This window comes from Ictidomys tridecemlineatus, chromosome 2 (assembly GCF_052094955.1).
Source record: "Ictidomys tridecemlineatus isolate mIctTri1 chromosome 2, mIctTri1.hap1, whole genome shotgun sequence".
NCBI lineage: Eukaryota > Metazoa > Chordata > Mammalia > Rodentia > Sciuridae > Ictidomys > Ictidomys tridecemlineatus.
The window spans coordinates 70,717,059-70,734,925 of record NC_135478.1 but is presented as its reverse complement, the minus strand read 5'-3'; the positions used below and the strand labels follow the sequence as shown (position 1 = coordinate 70,734,925).

The 17,867-nt window shown below is 44.3% G+C and overlaps 2 protein-coding genes across 5 annotated transcripts in view; both read left to right on the top strand.

Moving 5' to 3' along the window:
• Comt (catechol-O-methyltransferase) overlaps positions 1-17,867 on the top strand; it is a 36,989-nt gene that overhangs the window by 12,629 nt on the left and 6,493 nt on the right. Inside the window, exons 2-4 of one of the 4 annotated variants that reach the window (XM_040291078.2) lie at positions 11,511-11,578; positions 16,098-16,386; positions 17,320-17,513. In XM_040291078.2, coding sequence (XP_040147012.2) covers positions 16,098-16,386; positions 17,320-17,513 — 483 coding nt within the window. In that variant the 5' untranslated portion in view covers positions 11,511-11,578. Of the gene's footprint in view, positions 1-11,510; positions 11,587-16,097; positions 16,387-17,319; positions 17,514-17,867 lie in introns of all 4 variants that reach the window. The other 3 variants (XM_040291080.2, XM_078038757.1, XM_005334546.4) reach the window with 3 other exon arrangements.
• Positions 818-2,353, top strand: LOC101961463 (serine/arginine-rich splicing factor 3). Its single transcript, XM_040291086.2, has one exon. It carries the CDS (start codon positions 1,067-1,069, stop codon positions 1,559-1,561), a length of 495 nt encoding a protein of 164 aa, XP_040147020.2. The 5' UTR covers positions 818-1,066; the 3' UTR covers positions 1,562-2,353.

Sequence of the window (17,867 nt, the reverse complement as noted above, 5' to 3'; positions counted from 1 at the left end):
CATTCTGACCCTGGCAGAAGCAACTAGCATTTTAAAGAGAGAATTAAGGAGTAGAAAGGAGGAATGTGAGGGGCTTGAACAAAAGTAGAAATCGACTAAAGAACGGAAGGATGATTGAGCACCATGGCAAACAGTTGTAATCCCAGCCACTCAGGAGGCTGAGGCACAAAGATTACAAATTTGAGGCCAGCCTGGGCAATTTATGAGACCCTGTCTAAAAATAAAAAAGGGCTGGAGGTATAGCTCAGTGGTAGAGCACCCCTAATTTCATTCCCTGTTTTAGTCAGCTTTTTTGCTGCTGTGACTAAAAGACCTGACGAAAACAACTTTAGAGGAGGAAAAGTTTTCAGAGGTCTCAATTCATAGAAGGCTGACTTCATTCCTTGGGCTTGAGGTGAGGCAGAACAACATAGTGGAAGAGTTTGGCAGAGGGAAGCGACATGCATGATGATTAGGAAGCCAAGAGAGAATCTATTCACCAGATATAAAATATATACTCCAAAGGCATGCCCCCAATGACCCACCTCCTTCAGCCATACTCTACCCGCCTTCAATTACTGCTCAATTAATCCCCTCAGGGATTGGGTTAAGGCTCTCATAGCCTAATATTTCTCCTCTAAACCTTCTTGCATTTTTTCTCACGTATGAGCTTTTGGGGGACACCTTGCATCCAAATCATAACAATCCCCAACACCACACACACACACACACACACACACACACACACACACACAATAGAGAAAAGGAAAAAAAAGCGTTTATTTTATTTTTTGTTGGTCCATGGAAAACACATCTGGGTTTGCTACTCTAGTTTATGAAGTTACTCTCCTGGGTGGGGGTGTAGCTAAGTGGTAGAGTGCTTGCTTAGCATTTGTGAGGCCCTGGGTTAAATCCCCATCATTGCAAAGAACATAAATAAAAAGACAAGAAAAAGAAAGATTCCTAGGCCATTTCGTGGACGCCGGGTGAGAGAGCGCATCTGTGGACGCTGAGCCGGAGTAGGAGCGGGAAGATCCATCCGATTGTGTGGATTTGAGCCTCCGCATTTCTAACCCACGATCTCGAAATGCATCGTGATTCTTGTCCATTGGACTGTAAGGTTTATGTAGGTAATCTTGGAAACAATGGCAACAAGACTGAATTGGAACGGGCTTTTGGCTACTATGGACCACTCCGAAGTGTGTGGGTTGCTAGAAACCCTCCCGGCTTTGCTTTTGTTGAATTTGAAGATCCCCAAGATGCAGCTGATGCTGTCCGAGAGCTAGATGGAAGAACACTTTGTGGCTGCCGTGTAAGAGTGGAACTCTCGAATGGTGAAAAAAGAAGTCGAAATCGTGGCCCACTTCCGTCTTGGGGTCGTCGTCCTCGAGATGATTATCGTAGGAGGAGTCCTCCACCTCGCCGCAGATCTCCAAGAAGGAGAAGCTTCTCTCGCAGCCAGAGCAGGTCCCTTTCTAGAGATAGGAGAAGAGAGAGATCACTGCCTCGGGAGAGAAATCACAAGCCGTCCCGATCCTTCTCTAGGTCTCGGAGCCGATCTAGGTCAAATGAAAGGAAATAGAAGACCAGTTTGCAAGAAAAGTGGTGTACAGGAAATAACTTCATTTGACAGGAGTGTGTACAGAAAATTCAAGTTTTGTTTGAGACTTCATAAGCTTGGTGCATTTTTAAGATGTTTTAGCTGTTCAAATTTATTTGTCTCTTGGAACAGTGACACATATGATGTGTCTCTATGGTTTGAAATGGATCATATGAGGCATGTAATACCAATAATTGTTACTTTACAATGTTCCCTTAAGCAAAATTGAATTTGCTTTGAACTTTAGTCTTGAATAGACTGAAAATAAACCTCTAAATCCTGCCCAGCTAAAGTGTGATGTTCTAATGTTATAGGAACAAAACTGGCAAAAAAAAATCAGATTTCCCTTTTTTCATAGCTGAAGTATAATACACAGGTGTAGATGAATAAGCAGTCTTTAAAAGCAGCTGTGAACACAGGCAAGCAGGTAAAGATGATAAAATCAGCACTATTAAACTAGAGGTTTTGTAAAATCCAACTAGTCTTCACCCCTGGGCAGAGGTTGCCTAACTGGTGTAGAATCTGATAAGTTTCAAGAAAATTTACCTTTGCTTAGGTCATAAGTTCTTATGTGATTGCTATATGTGAATGCATAGCTATTTGTAACGGTCATTATTTGTAAATTTGAGGTTTTAAAATACCAATGTCCTGCCAGTTTAAGGGTACATTGTAGAGCTGAACTTTTTTGAGTTACTGTGCAAGATTTTTTTTTTCCATGCTGTCATTTGTAATATGTTTTGTGAGAATCCTTGGGATTAAAGTTTTGGTTACAAATTGTTGTTTAACTTGAAAGCCTGTTTTTCCTTGCAAACTCAAATCTGAGCTTGGTACCAAGTCCAGGTATAACATTCCTATTGGAAGCCATACTTATATTTTCTTGTAAAGTGCTTTTGAATTAATAAAATATTAGCATAATTGTATAATTGTCAGTTGAACCCACTGTTACCATTGTTCTTATCCCATAGAAAGCAGTTGATTGCACGGTTCTTATTTTATAAGAAACACAACAGAGAGGCACTATGGAATAGTCTTTTGAAGTGAAGGGAATTTTTGGTTGTCACCTTATTGTTAGTACTTAAGCTTATTTTGGGAGTTGAAGCCAGTTCAGGGTCCATGATATTTGGTGACTAACATTTTAAAATAAGCAGCATATTGTATCTGAAGTAAGTTGCCCATAAAAATGGCTTTTATCGTTAGCATGAAAACTTCCACAAAGTTTTAAAATTTGCTTCCATTTTATAATTTGAAGTGTTGCATAGAAATTCCAAACTGATCCATTATGATGTAAAATTCACAATATGGTTCAAATGTAACAGTGCAGAATTGAATATGGAGGCATGCATAACCTTCCTCTTAGGAATCTGGAGGAGTTGTAACTTCAAATTTTTTGTGCAATTAGATTAAATCATAATGCAACAACAACAAAAAAAAAAAAAAAAGAAAGATTCCTACATTCCCACAGAAGCTGGGAAACAGGGGGCTCTGTTTTCAGGTGTTGGCTACAATAGACTGCTTATGTGTTGGCAACCTTTTCTCAGGCATTTACTTTGAGGAGGCCTAGAATCATCCTAGGGACATGACCATGAGCTGTTAGAAACTATGTTCAGGTTTGTTCACATCTGCATGGGCCAATATGATGGTTCAGAGGAGCCTGGCAGGAGTTTGCTAAGGGATAAAATTTTTGTCAAGGTTATTGCAATGATGGGGCCTGGCACTTATGGCTCTGACACTGGGGCCTGGGAGAGAGAGGTGATAGTACCATCCAGTCTTTGAGGAGGAATAAAGATGTCAGATTCAGATTTAGTGGGCTATTTCCAGTCCAGCCCAGAGCCCAGGGTAGCTGCTGGGGCATTGCTCATGGTGTTCAGGAAGTGCTAGAAACTTGAGTTTCCAGGCAGAGCAAACTTGTTGGTCTGTTGAGACTGGCCTATGGGGCACCTGGCTGACCTGGTCATCACCCCAACACATTCATCCAGGCTGTTTTTGCCTCACCCTAGAAAGAGTCCCATCCTTTTGGTACTTTCCACATTGGATCCTCCAGCCTAAGGCCTGTGCTTTCCTGGGAGCCAAGAAGACAGCCATGCTCCTAGCACATGAGCCTTGACCAGAGCGGCTGGCTCTGTTGTGGGGGTTTTCCAAGAAGTAGGTAGGTGCCAAGGCAGGTTCAGGTGTGACTGAAGAATACCTGTGAAGGATGGAAGGGCATGTTAGACCATGATGCAGGTCTGGCCATTCCAGTTCTGTTCCTATGGAGACCCAGTTTTTATTTCGTCACGCAAGGTTATTATGGTTTCTGTTGCAACAACTTACCTCTGCTGTGGCTTGTGAGAGCAAGCACATGAATGAGTGAGCTACATTCCATGCCCATAGGGCTTTATTGACAAAATAGGCAGCAGGCAGGACCCTTACATGATACCCAGGAGCTACATTCCACGCCCATAGGGCTTTATTGACAAAATAGGCAGCAGGCAGGACCCTTACATGATACCCAGGACAGATTTGTTTTCTTAACTCAGGTGACAAAGACAAGAGGCCAAGTTCTCTGACTCCCTCTTCTTCCCTATTGGAGGGTGTGAGACAGTCATGGAAGGGGTCATTGTCCAGAGTTCTGCAAAAGAGAGAGGCCAGGCTCTCTGCTGCAAAGGCCTGGAGACCCTGCCACTATCTGGATTTAATAGGATATTTTGCAGCCTTTTTATTTCTAGCCCCTTCCTTAGATATTCAGAGAGCCCAAGTAGAGTTAAGGGGTCAGCCCCTGGGTCCACAGATGTGAGCAGATTGCAGTTGGGTGGAGATTCAATACTAGCCTCCCTGTGTCTTCACAGCCTAAGTGCTGCTCAGGCATGCCATGTGTAGCTGTACCTTGGCCATTCTTTAAGAACCTATAGTGGGGGTGAGGATGTGGCTCAAGTTGTAGAGTGCTTGCCTGGCATGCATGTGGCCCGGGTTCGATCCTCAGCACCACAAACAAATAAAGATGTTGTGTCCGCCGAAAACTAAAAAATAAATTCTCATTCATTCTCATTCTCTCTCTCTCTCTCTCTCTCTCTCTCTCTCTCTCTCTCTCTCTCTCCCTCTCTCTCTCTCTCTCTTTTTAAAAAATAAATTAAAAAAACAAAAGAACCTATAGTGGAATGTGCATGCCCATCATCCTAGCTTCTTGGGAGGCTGAGGCAGGGGAATCCCAAAAAGGAACCTATAATGGAGCCAGGTGTGCTGTTAGCTTGGCTGGGGGTATAGCTCAGTGGTAGAATATTCCAGGGTTCAATCCCCATTACCAAAACAGACAAATAAACCTACATTGGCTCTCCCCTGGGATTATTGGGCCCTTGTCTCAGTCCCTTTTTATCTTGCAGGACCAGCCCCTCTAGTGCAGGGTTCATACCTGCTCCATTTTTTGCTAGGAGTTTCCAGCCCTGTTCGGCAAGCTCTAGGCAAGGCTCTCCCCAGTTTCCTTGGAGGACCTGTGTGCAGAGTGGGACTACTTCTGTCTTTCAGTGCTCACACGTCACCCTTTTCCCTGCCACTGTCCTGGTTGTCATCACAGCTGTGGCTCTATACCCTCTGCATGAGGGCAGGACAAGGCATGCCTGAGCCAGTCATTCTTAGGGTACTGGTGGCTGTCATTGGTTGTGTTCAGGATTATAAAGTACTTCTCAAATGGCTAGTACTGCTGAAGACCCATTGCATCCATGTGTTGACCTGCTATGGAAAACGGGGAACATGCAGCCCTTTGAGTTCATTCTCAAGGAGGCTGACTATGGCCCTTCCTGACAACTGCCTGAGGTCACCTGTGCATGACCTGGACTTTTCTTCTTGTTGCTTCTGGTAGCTGCATGCTCAAGCACCATCTCATCCCTCCTTGAACTTCTGAATCAGGAAGACATGAATGAGCAGAGCTGGTGCATCTGCTGCTCTTCAAACTGAGGTGGGGATGGAATGTGGCATAAGATTCCAGATCTTTGCAAATGAGTCAAAGTCACTTCCTAGTTATCTTTCATGATTTTTATAAAATGAGCCTATAAACCAGGTCATACAAGTAGTTTGTATTTTTACTTATTTATTTATTTATTTTTTAGGTGTAGATGGACACAACACAATGCCTTTATTTTTATGTGGTGCTGAGGATCGAATCTGGGTCCCACCCGTGCTAGGCGAGTGCTCTACAATCCCAGCCCCAAGTAGTTTGTATTGTTAAAGAATTTTTGAGTCTTCATTCTACTGGTGCTTCCTTGAAGTATATTTGTTGAAAGGCAGTCTCCACCCAACTTTTCCTCTTTAAGGAAAGATGAAAGGGTATATAGCTCAGTTGTAGAGCTTTGCCTAGCAGATATGAGGGCCTGGCTTCAGTCCCCAGCATGGCAATAATTAAATAATAAAAGAAAGATGAGAATACTGACCAGCTGACAAGTGATGAACTATCCGGCTATGAAGAACAAAAAGAGGCAGAGAAAAGCATGGGCTGCCATTCTGAGCTCCGGGAGCTCTTATTGTTCCTTGTCCAACATCATACTGGAGACCTGGGACAATTACCCATTTTATAGAAGAAGAAACAGGCTTAGCTGTGGGAGAATGAGCTGAATTCCACAGTCCTGCCCTTAAGGCTGGGCTTGTGGCTGCCCTCCCTCCAAGGTGGCCTTTGAACCTTCCCTCTCAGCCTTCATGTCCATAGATTGCTCGATCTGCAAGGGCACCTTGACCTTGGAGGAACTTGTGCCTGACAGACCTTGAAGGAGCTAGTAAGAGTAGAGGGTATGAGCTGGGGATGTGGCTCAAGCGATAGAGCGCTCGCCTGGCATGCGTACGGCCCGGGTTCCATCTCAGCACCATATATAAACAAAGATGTTGTGTCCGCCAAAAACTAAAAAAAATAAATATTAAAAAAAAAAAGAGTAGAGGGTAGCCAGTGCAACAGCACTCCTGGGAAAGCCTGCATCCAAACCTAAAGGACCCTTTGACTGCAAGAGACAGCAACAGCCTGACTGGAAACAACCTGTGCAGAAAAGGTGCAAGTTTTGTTTGCAGGCACAGCATCTTGGCTCTATTCTTATGGTTTCTTCCCCTTTAAGATGACAGCTGAAGGCATTCAGAAGGTAGGCACTCAGCAGAGAGGTTGAGAGGCTCTCTTTGTGCTTCATAGCCAGATAGTTCATCACTTGTCAGCTGGTCAGTATTTTCATCTTTAGCATCCCCAGATGATCTTTCTTTTAATTTATTTAATTATTGCCATGCTGGGGACTGAAGCCAGGCCCTCATGTCTGCTAGGCAAGGCTCTACTAGTGAGCTATACACCCTCTCATCTTTCCTTAAAGAGGCATAAACATTTTCCACAAATGTACTACAAGGAAGCACCAGTAGAATGAAGACTCAAGAAGTGGGGAGGTGGCTGGCACACAGACAAGCCTGGTACCTATTGGGAGTTGGGGCATGGGACAGCACAGATCTGGACGTCTCTGCTGTCCAGATCTGTTGGGAGTTGGGACAACTGTGGGTCTGTTGGGAGTTGGGGCATGGGACAGCACAGATCTGGACAGTCTATGCTGGGAGGATATGGACATGTGGGAACAGTTACTCAGGCCCCTTGAACTCACCACCCTAGGCAGTTTTACATAGTGTGTTTGTCCTGTCCTGTCCATGTCTGTTTATTTAGGAAAAGGCCATTAGAGTGACATCATCTGCCATCTGCCCCATAACAACTGTGGGTTGTCTTCCTGGGCCCCATTATGGGTAACTGTGAAATCCTTTGGATTAGGGCTGGGGTTGAGTGGTGGAGTGCTTGCCTAGCATATGTAAGGCACTCAGTTCAAGTCTCAGCAACACATAAGATAAATAAATAAAGGTATTGTGTCCATCTACATTAAAAAAAAATCCTTTGAAATGTCCTCAAAAGTGGAGTTGCTGGGCTGGGGATGTGGCTCAAGCGGTAGCGCGCTCGCCTGGCATGCGTGCAGCCCGGGTTCGATCCTCAGCACCACATACCAACAAAGATGTTGTGTCTGCCGAGAGCTAAAAAATAAATATTAAAAATTCTCTCTCCCTCTCTCTCTCTCCTCTCTCACTCTCTCTTTAAAAAAAAAAAAAAAAAAAAAGTGGAGTTGTTCAACTTCCTGATTCTTGGGAACTACTGGAGCTGCTGGGTCTGTCTTTGAGAAAGGGACAGGGTCTGATACACCCAGGTGCAGATGATTGTGCCAGGCTAAAAGTTGTGAAACACTACAATCAATTGCAAAACTGTTGACTCTGGGTGTCAGTGGCCCACCTTGACCCGAGGGTGGCTGCCAAGCACTCCCCACTCCCCACCAGTATGGAGATCTTTTATGTTGCTTGAACAGACCTTGAACTCCAGGGCTTAAATGATCCTCCTGCCTTCCAGGTAGCTGGGACTACAGGGATGTACCACTATGCCTTTCTAATTGCCCACAAGTCTTGATTGCCCTCTTCAGGTTTCTGGGAGGACAGATGGTGATGGGAGTTGATTGAGATAGGTGTTCACAGTTTGTTTTTGCAGGGATACTGTCTAACCAAGCTTATGAGGGTTTTATGGGATGCTTGGGTATTTTTGTGTTTGTTTGTTGAGTTCAACTCAGGGACACTCAACCACTCGGCAACATTCCTAGCCCTGTTTTTTTTTTTTTTTTTTTAAGAGACAGGGTCTCCCTGAGTTGCTTAGCACCTCTCCATTGCTAAGACTGGCTTTAAACTCAGGATTCTCCTGCCTCAGCCTCCCAAACTGCTGGGATTACAGGTGTGTGCCACTGGGATTAACTGCTCAGGTGTTCTTGTTGCTGCTTTGGGAAAGAAGACCTGACCCTTGCCTAGGTGCATGTGCTGTTTGTGCAGAATGGGATGCGGCTGATCCTTGAAGGCTGCTGGATACACATATTAAGAGCACATGGCAAGGAAGAGCTTGAAATGGACAAATTCTTGCTGTAATAAAGACAGCCTCTTCCCTGACTCCAAGAAGAAAGAGAATCTTTCCAAAGGGCATACTCTATCATCAGGCACAGCCGGGGTGGACTGCAATTTTCAGGCAGCCAGGAAGATCTGGTTGGCAGAGAGAGGCCCTCTGAAGGACTGAGTTCCCTGGGGAACTGGAAGCTGTAATTGTTTTTCTGGGTCTTCCCTCTTTATGGGGAATGGTATGTCCATTATCATTTTTTGAACAGGGAGGGCTTGAAGCAGTTTTTTTTTTTTTTTTAAATTTTGTCCTACTACAATGTTTTTCTTTCATTTTTCCTCCTCCTCCTTTTTTTTTTTTTAATTTTTTTTTTTTTTTTGCTGTGCTGGGAATGAACCCAGCACCTTGTATATGGCAGGTAAGAACTATTATTTTGAGACAGAGTCTTGCTAAATCACCAAAGCTGGTTTTGAATTTTTGAACCTCCTGCCTCAGCCTCCTGAGTATTAGGATTATAGGCATGCATTACCATGCCTGGCTGTTTTGTTTTTGTATTTATCTTGGTAAAATATACTGGGCTTATAATTTATCATTTTAACCATTTCTAGGTGTACAACTCATTGGCACATAAAACCAAATTTTTGAGACCAAGGGATCTGTGAAATAATAGGGTTTATTGACCTGTGATAGATGCCAGTTAGAAAAGGAAAGGACAAGTCCTGGGACACATTCCCCAAACTCAGCATTGGGGACAGGTAGCAGTTGGAAATGTCTATCAAACAGGAGCTAAGAGCTTTTTTTCCTGAACTCTGAGGGAAGGAAAAACACTGTAACCTACATTGGCTGTAGATGAAAAGGGCAAGATAACTCAAAGGAGGCAAAATATTGGGATAAGATGGTTTTTAAAGAGAAGTGCTTGTTGCTTCTGGATTGGTTGGGATCAACAGTCCAGAAAGCTTATGTGTACATAGGCCGTGATGGCCCTGGTAGCAGTGATAGAGTTTAAGTCAAAGTTTCAACATTAGGAATTTTGTGTTGGGAGAGTGAGTGTTGGAAATTGAACCCAGGGCCTCATACATGTTAAGCATGTGCTTTACCAATGAACTATATCCCCAGCCTAAGTTTCAACAGCGTTTTTATTGGTTTTGTAGGCAGCTGTTAACTGATTAACTTGCCCTATCTTTTTCTCCCTTTATCCTCTGGCCTTTGTAGATAAATTTAGGACAAAAATTTTAGAAGTTTTATCAAGTATTAAGTACATTCACATTTCACAATGTTGCGTAATCTTTAACCACTATTTCCAGAATGTTCTATCATCCCAAACACAAATCATACCCATTAGGCAGTAATCCCCCTCCCCCTCCTTTCAGCCCCTGGTAACCTCTAGTCTACTGCCTATAGATTTTCCTATTTATATATTTCATTACCTGTAATCATACAATGTTTAATCCTTTTGTGTTTGACTTTTTTCACTTATATAATGTCTTTAAGGTTCATGCATGTTGCAGCATGAATCAGGACTTTATTCATTTTAATTACTGTAATATTCCATTGTATGAATATACCACATTTTTCTTATCTATTCATCTGTGGGTACACATTTGGGTTGTTTCAGTCTTTGGGCTATTGCAAATAATGCTATGAATATGGGCTATTGCAAATAATGCTATGAACATGAGTGGGCGAGTGTATGTTTGAGTCCCTGCTTTCAATTCTGTCTATACTAGAAGTGGAATTGCAGTATCATATGGTAATTCTTTGTGTACTTTTTTTTTTTTTTTTGTGGAACTGAACCCAGGTGATCTTACCACTGAGTTACATCCCCAGCCCTTTTTGTTTTTTACTTTGAAACAGTCTCACTAAGTTGCTCAGGCTGACCTACAACTTGTGAACCTCCTGCCTCAACCTCCTGAATTGCTTAGATTATAGGCTTGTGCCACTGTGCCCAGTTTGGGAAATAGTTTGATGGTTTCTCAAAAAGTTACAGAAAGAGCTGGTTGTGGTGGCCCAAATCTTGTAATCCCAATAACACAGGAGGCTGAGGCAGGATGAACCCAAGTTTGAGGCCAGCCTCAGCAATTAAGTAAGACCCTATCTCAAAATGAAGGAAAAAAAAAAAAAGTGGGGCTGGGGATGTAAGCTAGTGGTAAAGCAGCCCTGGGTTCAGTCTCTAGTACTGCAAAACAACAACAAAAGTATTTTTCACCTCCATTTGCACCAATAGTGGATGGGCCAGTTTCCCCACATCCTTGTTATTTTTCTTTTAAAAAGAAAAAAGCCATTTTCATGAGTGAAGTGAGGTTGTGATTTTCATTTTCCTAATGACTAATAAGGCTGAACCTCTTTTTATGTTTATCTCCCTTTCCACATTCCCTTAAACTGGCTATGGAACCTAGGGCCTCCTGCATGCTCTATCGCTAAGCTACACCCAGCCCCAATTTCCATTTTTAAATGGAGTCTTTTGTCATTTTATTAGGTTTTAGGGATTTCTTTTTATGTTCGTGAATTAAACTCTCAAAAGATTGATGATTTGCAAGTATTTTATTTCATTTTTCATTGTCTTTTTTAGTGATTTGATGCAGGAAAGTTTTTAATTTTATTAAGGTCCAACTTGTTTTTTGATTGTTGCCTGTGTTTTTGGTGTCACATAAGAATCCACTACCAAATCCAAAGTCGCTTATGTCTATAGTTTATTCTGAGCTTTATAGTTTTAGCCCTTAAAGTTGGATGTTTCATCCATTTTGAGTGTTGAGTTTTTGTTGTTATTGTTGTTATTTAATTTTTGCATATGATATGACATAAGAATCTAACTTTATTCTTCTGCATGTGGCTATCATTTGTCTCAGCATCATTTGTTGAAGAGACTTTTTTCCCACTGACTGGTTTTGGCACCTTTGTTGACTATAGATGAGGGTTTATTTCTGGACTCGGTTCTAGTCCATTGGTTAATATGTCTGTCTTTATGCCACTACCACAGTATTTTAATTACTGTAGCTTTGTAGTGAGTTTTATTTTATTTATTTATTTTTGCAGTACTGAAGATTGAACCCAAGGACTTCTACGTACTAGGCAAGAGCTCTACCACTGAACTGCACCCCCAGGTCTTATAGTGAGTTTTAAATATGAAAGTGTAAATCCTGTAATTTGTTTTTCTTTTTCAAGATTGTTTTGGCTATTCAGGGTCCCTTGATTCCATGAGACTTTCAGGCAGATTTCTCTTTTTCTGCAAATATGTCCTTGTGATTTAAAAAATTTTTTTTTTTAATTGGGGATTGAGGCACTATCACTGAGCAACATCCCTAGCCCTTCTTATTTTGTTATTTTTGAGACAGCATCTTATAAAGTTGCTAAGGCTGGCCTCGAACTTGCCATCCTCCTCTCTCTGTAATCAGTAGATCTGCCTGGATCCTAGATGGCTGGATTTAGCTTCCCACCTGTGTAAAAATTAGGCAAAAGATGTCAAACTGGGGAGAAGCAATCCAGTTGGAAGCTTCTCCCCACTGACCCCACAAAAGCAATTACTTATAGAAACAAAAGCCAGGTTATATACGTATGTAGGTTTAGCTAACCTTTCAGGCCATAATGGGCAATCTCTGCTCCCATCTTCTTTGGCACCTGTCAGGGTCAAGGGTCACAGTCCTTTAGCTTCCTTCTTTCAGCAGAAGTTCTTAATTGGTGTGTGGGGGGGGAGGTGCAAATTCTGTTTTACCTCAGCTCACCCAGTAGCTGGGATTACACTGTGCAGTGACCTTCTATATTTTTCATGCTCTTGTAATCAACTAAAGGTATAATGTGGAACCAGGTTCAGTTGTACATGTCTGTTAATCCCATTGACTAGGGACACTAAGGCAGGAGGATTGCAAATTCAAGGCCAGCCTGGACAATTTAGCAAGACCCTGTCTCAAAATAAAAATAAAAAGTCTTGGAGTAATAGCTTGGTGATGAATGCCCTGGGTTTAATCTCACACACACACACACACACACACACACACACACACACACACACCACTGAGAGGGAGAAGAAAAAGGAAGGGCAGGGGCGGGGGGAAGAAGAAGAAGTAGTTGAAGTTGTAATCAGGCCTGGGTTATAGCCTAACCTCTTGCCCGGAACTCCTGGGCAATTAAAAACTCTATAGACAGTGACTAATGTCTGCACAGTGTCCTTTGATATCCAGGATGGCATGATTCATACCTTCTCATGAGTGGACAGGACCTGGGCCAACCCCAGGTGGTCTGCAAGACCTGCATCTGGTTTGCCCTGTTTGTTCCAGGCTTCTGGCCTCTGGGCCTTTTTCCTGTAAGCTGTGCATTGGTCATCTGGCCCATTGTTCTCTTAGATCATTTCTTTCTTTCTTTTTCTTTTTTTTTTTTTTTTGTGGTGCTGGGTATTGAACCCAGGGCCTGTGCATGTGAAGCAAGCACTATACCAACTGAGTTATATCCCCAGCCCTAGATCATCTCTTTCTTATTGATTTATATGTATTCTTTGTAACTAGCCCTCCATCTTATATGTAATTTCCAAGTTTTATCACTGATCTCCTGGGGAAAATGGTTCTTTTTCCTGCTTTTCCTAAGGTTCGGGTTCATGTACCACCATTACTCACAGGGCAGTGCAGATAACAACCAGAGAGACTTCTACAGAGTCCCTGGTTGGGGGACACTCTACCATTACCTCTCTGAGGCCTTCTACTGTCTCTTCTGAGGCTGGTAAGGTGAATTGCTACCTTCAGCAAGATGGGGAAGGCCTGGGCGAGGCTGGCCTATGGGGAAGGGGCTTGGATAGTTGGACCTTGATAATTTCTGGATTAAGGTTTCTGTTAATGATTATCCAAAAACAAAACTGAGCTCCACACAAATATCTGCTTGGCTGGTAAGCTCAGAGAATAGAGTCTAGACCCTTTCCACAGCTGTGAGAACAGGAGCTATTTGAAACAGCTTTGAAGATCATTTGGCTGATGGAAGAGGGCAGGATGGATTCAGGTCTAGCATGTGTTCAGTGTAAATTGGCTTCTTTATGTCCTGAGACTACCTAGAAGTCTAGGTGCCCATACTATCCCTGTTTGAGGCAGAGCCTCAGCTTTTCTTTTTTTTAAAGAGAGAGAGAGAGAGAGAATTTTAATATTTATTTTTTAGTTTTTGGTGGACACAACATCTTTGTTTGAATGTAGTGCTGAGGATCGAACCCGGGCCACACGCATGCCAGGCGAGCGCGCTACTGCTTGAGCCACATCCCCAGCCCGAGCCTCAGCTTTTCTATTTATTTTCTGCTCTATCTTCTGAGTCCTTTTCCCCACCAGTGATCCTGGGGTTTAAAGCTCTGAAAATGTCCTCAAGCAGTCTCCCCACAGAGGGAGGAAGCAGGTCCTGGGCCTGACTCCTTTTCCCTCTTGGATGTGCCTTTCTGTGCTTTTAGTGGAAAACTGGATTTTGTATAGTTGCAAGGGTTTCCCAGGCCCCATCCCAGAAAGACCTGTGAGTGACTATAGGGACCCTGAGGGAAGCTTGGCAGATTTCTCTTTCTTATGTTACAGTCTCTGGCCTGAAATGATGGGCCTTTGCTCTGAATATTGTGAACTCAACTCTATGCCAGTTGAGGGACCCCTGGCTGAGCTTCCTCAAGTGTTCTCTGCCAATAGGATTTCAAGTGGAGCCATTTGCCATGATTTCAGATTTCATTGTGCCTTTTTTTTTTTTTTTTTTAGGCACTCAGGGCAGCTCTACCACTAAACCACATCCCTAGCCCTATTTTTATTTTATTTAGGGACAGGGTCTCACTGAGTTGCTTAGTGCCTCGCTTTTTTGCTGAGGCTGCCTTTGAATTCGTTATTCTCTTGTCTCAGCCTGCCAAGATGCAGGGATTATAGGTATACGCTACTATGTCCAGTTTTATCATGCCACTCTTGTGGTCAACAGATATGGTTTTGCATGTCTCACTTACCTTGTGGTGTGGGCAGCAGGGCCAACCTTTCTCCCTCTGGAACAGTACTCCATGAGGAGAATGGCTGTCTTTGTGTATCCAGCCTGGGCACTGCCTCTTTTTACCCAGAAATATAGGGCCACACAATGGGGGCTGGGGGAATGGAGCTCAGTGATAGCACTAGAGCATGTGTTGGCATATGTAAGACCCCTAGGTTCAATTCTTAGCAACAACAAAAAGGGTCATGTAAATCTGTTGGCTGTGCAGACTATGAGTGTCCAGTGAAGGCTTCTCTGATGGGGCCAAGCGGGCTCCACAAAGTATGTGGCCTCCTCTGTGCCTTGTAACCTCTCCTAGCCCTTAACACTTCCTTGCCCGTACTCCAGGCTGTGGAGCCTTCCTAGACCTGTGTTGTCTTCTAAGGTGCCAGGAGGTGACAACCTTGGTCTATATTTACTTCTGTATCATGTTTTTGTTTTTACAGTGCAGGGATCAAACCCAGGGCCTCACACATGCTAGGCAAGTGCCCTACCATTGAGCTGCATCCCTAGCCCTTGTGCATGGTTTTAGAGGGTCAGTAGACTAAAGCTGTTCCCTACTTCAGTCGGGCAGGTTGCTTCACACACACACCCCCATCCCAGTCCGTCTGATGCGGGGAAGGAAGAGATTCTTGTACCCTTCCTTAGAGCATGTTTGCTGTTTAGCTGGGTTCAGCTGGGTAGAATGTAACTAATACAAGGCTGAATAACAAGATAAAATTGCACAAGTTTTATTAATTTTACATGCACATTGGGAATTTCCACACAACAATCAAGTACAAAGACATGATCAAAACATGATATTTTCATGCTTCTTTAGACAATGATAAATTTGTAAGAAATTTTATGATCTCTGACTTGAATAGTAAATTCTAGGGATATCACTTAGAGATACATGGGGGGTAGTCTAAGTTTTATTTAGCTTCATCACAGCCCCAAGTTACTCTCTCGGGGGCGCAGCAGTGGAGAGTATGTGTGTATGTATGTATGTATTTATTTATTTATTTATTTGTACTAGGGATTGAACACAAGGGCACTTAACCACTGAGCCACATCCCCAACCCTTTTTAATATTTTACTTAAAGACAGGGTCTTGCTGAGTTGCCTAGGGCTTCACTAAGTTGCTGAGGCTGGCTTTGAACTTGAGATCCTCCTGCCTTAGCCTCCCTAGCTGCTGGATTACAGGCATGCACCACCTCACCTAGCCCAATAAATGTTTATGGGCTGCTACATGTAGGAAAAGGGCCACGAGGCCCTTCTTACAGTCATAGTTCTTCTTTCATTTTGAACTAATGACAGTTCAGCATATTCTGAGATGGCCTATCCTTAACTCCTTCACTGGGAAGGATCCAGACAGGGAGTTCTGCCTGGACAGGTCTCCATGCAGGACTACCAGAGGAACATGTGCATCCTCTCTGTTTCTTTACAGATGTTAGAGGGGTAAGGTGGTGAGCTTCCCTGGCACTGACCCATTTAGGCAACCAAGGCATGTGACATTGTTTCTCTGAATTTTGGCCCTCCACTGAGGACAGGGTGGTGAGTCAGGAAAAGCACAGAACACTTAAGCCCCTCCCTCTCTGCTCACTCCCTTCTCTGTTCCCTTCTGTGGACTTCCTTTACCCTGCTGCCTCCTGCCCCCTCCCTTACCAAGCTCCGCCTTTGCAGATGCTGGGAGTCCTTCTTCTGCTGTTGGCAGCTGCCTCATTGGGCCTTGTGCTGCTAGTCCTGCTGCTATTACGGAGATACCGGTTGTGCTGGGGATTATTAGTCATCTTCTGGCTTGAGTGGGTCCTGCAGCCAGTCTGCAACCTGATCATGGGTGACACTAAGGAGCAGCGTATCCTCCGCCACGTGCAGCAGAATGCAAAGCCTGGAGACCCCCAGAGTGTGCTGGAAGCCATTGATACTTACTGCACACAGAAAGAGTGGGCCATGAATGTGGGTGATAGGAAAGGTAGGTGACCTCTCTAGCAGGCAGAACCCTGGTCAGTCAGCACTGTTGCCTCCACAGGAGAGTCCTGTTAAGGGGGTGGGTGGTTTGGGTTTGGGAGCCCTGGAACGTGTTCAGGTGGGAATGAGAGACTCGTCAGGACACTAAGCCACAGGACCCTGCTTGTTGCTCCCTGACCCGGGGCAAAGATTGTTCAGAGACCTGGACACCCATTGCCGGACTCTGCACCCAGACCATTGCTCCAGTGAGGAGAGATGTTTTCCAAAATGTGCTTTATAAGGAGAAAGCCAGCCAGGGAAAGTCATTGTCCAGGGACGTAGGGGTGGGAGTCAGGTTCTGCAAAGTCCCTACCATAGATGTCTCCATGGACACCAGTTCCTAGTGACTCCTCATAATCCCATTACTTAAGAAGGCCACAGCAGAAATTACATTCAGGACCCTACACTCAGACAATAAGAGTGGTGCAGCTTCCCTTGACTTTGTCCCACAGTGTCATTGGACCTGCCTAGGAACCAGTCAGTCAGGTTCTCTAGGCACCTCCCCTGGTCTTGGACTCTAGCTCAGGGCACAGATGTGTGTTCTGCTTTACCTCCTGGAACTGAGCCCTAAAGGACAAGACTTCCCAGCCCCTCTCCATCCCCCTTAGATTGTATAAATCTTGAGTGAGCCAGGGAGGGTGGGAAAAAGAGGGACTGGTGGGTGCAAAGGCATAGAAGCCTGGAGGACCTGGAGGAAGTTCTAAGAATATGTTCAGTGAGGACAGGTCCTCAGAGCTGGGGACTTTGGGGAAGTAAAAGATCCTCTCCAGCAATGGTTAGGGAGGGTGGGGAGGAAAGAGGGACCTGTTGCTTGGTCTGGAGAGAGGTGGAACCTATGAGTAGGAGTTAAGTTCCCCTTTGTCCAGCCTCACTTACATACTCCCCAACTGCTCTACAGGCCAGATTGTGGATGCCGTGATTCAGGAGCACAGCCCCTCCCTCGTGCTGGAGCTGGGGGCCTACTGTGGCTACTCAGCTGTGCGCATGGCTCGCCTGCTGCCAACTGGTGCACGACTGCTCACCATGGAGATGAACCCTGACTTTGCTGCCATCACCCAGCAGATGGTAGATTTTGCAGGTCTGCAGGACAAGGTGAGGCATGCCTGACATAAGTGACAGATGTGGACATTGAGACTTGAAAGGGGAGGGTGAACAGGTGGGGAGTGCCTAGGGCACACCCAAAATTGATTCATGCATTGAACACATGCTTTGCCTTGGCTTCTTGGTGCTTTCCAAGTCTGGGGTCATGAAAGGAATGCCCAGCAGCTTTGGAAGAGTGGTATTGCTTGGAAATTCCCAAGGCTTCCCCAGGAGGGAGCAGGCAAAACCTCATAATCTGAAAGAAAACTAATGGGAGACAAAATCTGTGGTGTCTGGTGGGGTGGTTGCAGGGATTGGGGTAGGGAGCTCTTATATGTTCTCAGGGCACAGCACCAATACACTGTT